Source organism: Equus quagga, unplaced genomic scaffold (assembly GCF_021613505.1).
Source record: "Equus quagga isolate Etosha38 unplaced genomic scaffold, UCLA_HA_Equagga_1.0 204885_RagTag, whole genome shotgun sequence".
Lineage (NCBI taxonomy): Eukaryota > Metazoa > Chordata > Mammalia > Perissodactyla > Equidae > Equus > Equus quagga.
The window spans coordinates 30-4,112 of NW_025798761.1; the positions used below are offsets into that span (position 1 = coordinate 30).

Below are 4,083 nucleotides of genomic sequence, written 5' to 3' on the forward strand. Positions count from 1 at the left end.
AAAGACCCTGGGGATGTGGGCAGCAGGGAGGGGATTGACCCCAGGGCCCCTCTCTCGGCCCAACTGCATGGAAGTGGAAGTCACAGTGACCAGACGCCCAGAGGGAGGATGTCTGCTACTGGGGAGAGGCCGATGCGCCCCTAGTCTGTGTCTCCATCTTCGAGAAATAAGTCTGAGGAGGCCGCCCCGGTTCCAGCCTCCCTGCCCTCGGGAGGGTGTTCGTCTCACTCCCGGCATTTCACATGTCAGAGCACAGGCGGCAGTAGGTTCAGGTGAGGACAGAAACCATCCCCTCCTCTTAAACCTTCAATCAGGCTTAAGGCGACATCTCTGCAAGTCGAAGTCGTCTGAGGCCATAATTCTTTTCCAGAGATCTTTCTGGTTTGGAGTGACGCAAAGGGCAAAGAAAGCAGTAGGCGGGGACAGAGGAAATGGAACGAGCTTTCCACTCCCCACCCAGCGCTGTGAAGGGGATGCACACCGGCAGACCTGGGCAGCCTGGGGCCCCACCCGCTCTCACCACCGGCCACAGTTCAAGGTCCTTAGACAGGTATTTACAGACGGAGGGCCCGGGCAGTGAAGCCCCAGGCCACACCTGGTGTTAACAGCCGTGTCAGGTCACCTGTTTCCTGTCCCTGGACCTGGAGAGTCCTCCGCCCCGTGGCCTTCCCTGCTTCAGTTCCCTGGGGAGGGTCAAGGGCTGGATGACCCCCTCCTGGGTGCGGTGAGGGCTGCCCATCAGACGTGGCTGCACAACCCCCAAGGTGACTTCCAAGCACAGTTAGCCCTGGAACCTGACTGGGCGCCCTTCCCATCTCAACCCTGGCGACGGGGGTGATGTCTCCATACAAAGCCATGCACTACAGGGCTGGGTGAAAGGTCAGCAGACCTTACACAGCGGCCGCCAGCTCTGCCCTTTGGCCCTCAGCTCTGCCAGCATGAAAACAAAACAGAAAATCGTGGTGCCCACCAGAGCAGATACCCATCCCAGTAGAGAGGGGCAGCAGAGCCAGAGGAGGCCGGGTCCCGGGATGCGGGATGCAGGAGCGCAGGCTCAGGCCTTCCCTGAGGGAGGGGCCAGGCACACACGGTGGAGAATCAACACGAAGGCCAGAGACACAAGGGAACCGGACTCTGCCACGGAAAGTAAGGGACAGTGTGCACGCCTCGCTGTAGATGGGTCTCAACACCGTGCTGCGTGCAAGAAGCCAGGCAAGGGGTCCACACGTAGGGCTGTGTGCAGACACCGTCTACCGTGACAGGAAGCACATGAGTGTGCCCAGGGACGGGGTCAGGGAGGGGCGGAGGCTCAAGGGGCACGAGGAAGCCTTTGGGGCCACGGAGACGTTCACTCTTGATTGTGGTGATGGCTTCGTGGGTGTACATTCATGTCCAAATCAGGAGAGGCCGAGGGCCTCTCCCAGGGGGCTGCCAGGGCCGGGAGAGCAGGACCCGCCCCTGTCTTCTGCAGTCTCTCCAGCTGCAGGAGCTGGAGGAGAAGGGGTGAGGGGTCTGCAGGGACCACGCGAGAGGCGAGGTCAGCGGGGGTGGAGATGGTGAGAAATACATGGATTCTGGTGACATGTCAGCTGTGGGTGTGACGGGGAATGAGGAAAACCAAATTCCTTCCCAGATTTGGGCTCAACTCCTTAGCCTTCCTGATATGAAACAGCCAACAAGGGCCTGGCCCAGTGGCCAAGTGCTTAGTTCACACACTCTGCTTGAGCGGCCCGGGGTTCACAGGTTCAGATCCCGGGCACAGACCTGCACACTGCTCATCAGCCATGCTGTGGTGGCACCCCACATACAAAAGAGCGGAAGATGGCACAGATGTTAGTTCAGTGACAGTCTTCCTCACACACACACACACACACACAAAGCCAAAATAAGACCTAAAACACCCCAAACAGCCAACAAGCTGCCAATGCTGCTCACTGGCAGGTGGGAGGGGAATATGGTTATGAAATGTCAGGTGCCACTGGGAGAGTGTCCTGACTCCCCCACCCTCAGGGACACCAAGATCAGCGTCCAGGTGGTTCTGCTCAGGCCCATCAGAGGGTGGCCACCGTTGTCTCAGGATGACCAGGTGGTCTGACCAGCCCTGACACAGCAAGGGGTGACACCCGTATTTCCGGAACATTCTCGTTCTTACTAAATAATTAGGCACGCCAGGTATTCTTAAATGAACGCATGCCCTGGAAAAATTAGGGCCAAGCGTTATGGAAACAATCACGCTGGCTGATGCCCCACATGGCTGAGAGGATGGTCCCCGGGCTGGGTTTGCTAATGACCCCCAGGGATTGCAGAAACACAGTGGACGCTGGTGAGCCCCCCATGAGAGCCCCTCCCCACCTGAGCGGCTCCATTTGCAAAGTAGGGGCGAGTCCTCAGATTTATGGGTTTGATGGAGGTGTAGCCAGCATCAGCCTGCTGACACCCCACATGGTGCTGAAGGCTGGGGACACGGCCCCCTCGCATGGGAAGTGCTGCGCCGTGCCTTCGAGGACAGAGCCGGATCTCAGGCGCCCACGGCTCGAGTGGAACGGAGCCCGTACCTGTTGGAACTGCTTATAGATGATTTTGCGGACCTCGTCCGATGGCCGAATCTTCCCAGCGAGCAGGGACGACAGCATGTTCCCAAGAGTCACCATCCCCAGGATCACCCTGCAGCAGGGGGCCCGGGGGCAGAGGGCAGGGGGCAGCGGTCACTGAAGGGGCCTCTCCCCAAACAGCAGAACACACCCACGGCCACGTTCCGCGTCCAAGCAAGGTCTTTGGCCAAACTCGGAACTAACTCCTCTGAGAATTCAGCAAGTATCTGCCGAGCGCCTCCATGCGGCGGGAGCACCGCGGGGACCAACGCCGGCCCCTGGAGCTGCCCCCAGCGTGTGGAGACAGTAAACAGTCCTTCGGGTATTTCCCTTCTGACAGGTGTCAAGGGTGACCAGCCCACCAGTGTCCTGGGACACGGGACTTTCAGGGCTAGAACAGGGACGGTCCCAGGGAACCCACATGGTGGTCTCCCAGGCAGGCCTTCCTGTGTTGACAGCCTCAGAGTGAAGCCACTATCTACCGCCTGCGTCCTGCATGCACACGGCGAGTGCAGCAGGCCGGCACAGGGGCATAAGCCCTACGGGTCACTACGGCAGGCCCCCCGCCCCGCCAGTGCCCAGAGACAAGACATCCAATGGGCGGTCTCATGCAAGGACATCCTGATGCAAAGTGACCAGGGTCAGCCAGGCAGCTGTGGGGTCCACATGGCTGCCCTTCCCAGCATCGCTGACACAGAGGAGCGTGGAGCCCAGGTCCAAGCAGAGCCCAGTGGGCAGAGCTCGGATGGCGGTGCCCGACACTGACCCCGATTCATCGACCACGGGTGCCTGGTCGAAGCCCTTCTCGCGGAGGATCTCCATGGTGTGCTCACAGGTGACCGTGGGCAGCACTGTCAGCGGAATTGGCAGGCTCAGCTCCTGGACTCTGAGGTGCCACCACCTGAGGGAAGCGGGCAGGGCAGGGAGGGCCATGAACTGGGGGGCGGGAGTCAGGGACAAACGCTTGCACATACGGGCGGCGTCACAGAGGGGGACCACGGGGATGACCCGCCAGGTGTGGGGCACATCACAGGGGCCCCAGGTCCCGGGGACATGTGTCTGGAAACACCTGTGGTGTTTCCAGGGTGGAACCTCTGCGCAGAGACATGCTCACCATGGCTTCTTCGTCAGGACGTCCTCCTCATTCAGGAAGCCCTTCTGCAGCATCCACTTGTCGCTCAGGAACTTGGACCTGCAGGTGCCGGGGCCACCAGGGCCCGGACAGAGGGTCTGACCACTGCCTCTGCCCAGGCTGAGGGCACACGGTTCTCAGGGGAAGCCCAGCACTCCTCCCCGGACCCCGCAGGTCCAGCAGAGACCCCAAGCGGCTGGCTGGGGCTCCAGGGAGAGGCCTGGGAGCCAGACTCCAGAGAGACCCCAGCTGGGACCCGTGGGTCGATGGGGCACGTGGTCAGCCAGGGCACACAGGCCTGCGGCTGGATGGCTCAGAGCATGGAAGGTTCTGTCCAGGGACCTTTGCCATCAGGCCGCC

The 4,083-nt window shown here is 61.0% G+C and overlaps 1 protein-coding gene across 1 annotated transcript; it reads right to left on the minus strand.

The window, feature by feature from the left end:
• Positions 1-1,548: 1,548 nt before the first annotated feature.
• Positions 1,549-4,062, minus strand: LOC124233558 (cystathionine beta-synthase-like). Its single transcript, XM_046650702.1, has 3 exons — positions 3,706-4,062; positions 3,358-3,492; positions 1,549-2,664 (listed from the first exon to the last, which is right to left on the minus strand). The coding sequence occupies exons 1-3, from the start codon at positions 3,756-3,758 to the stop codon at positions 2,394-2,396; spliced, it is 459 nt and encodes a 152-aa protein (XP_046506658.1). The 5' UTR covers positions 3,759-4,062; the 3' UTR covers positions 1,549-2,393.
• Positions 4,063-4,083: the final 21 nt, after the last annotated feature.

Coding starts and splice junctions, on each gene's coding strand:
- LOC124233558 (XM_046650702.1), bottom strand. CDS start 3,758: ATGCTGCAGAAGGGCTTCCTGAATGAGGAGGACGTCCTGACGAAGAAG. Junction 3,493..3,705: donor GTCCTGACGAAGAAGCCATG/GTGAGCATGTCT, acceptor CGCTTCCCTCAG/GTGGTGGCACCTCAGAGTCC. Junction 2,665..3,357: donor CCCGTGGTCGATGAATCGGG/GTCAGTGTCGGG, acceptor CCCCTGCTGCAG/GGTGATCCTGGGGATGGTGA.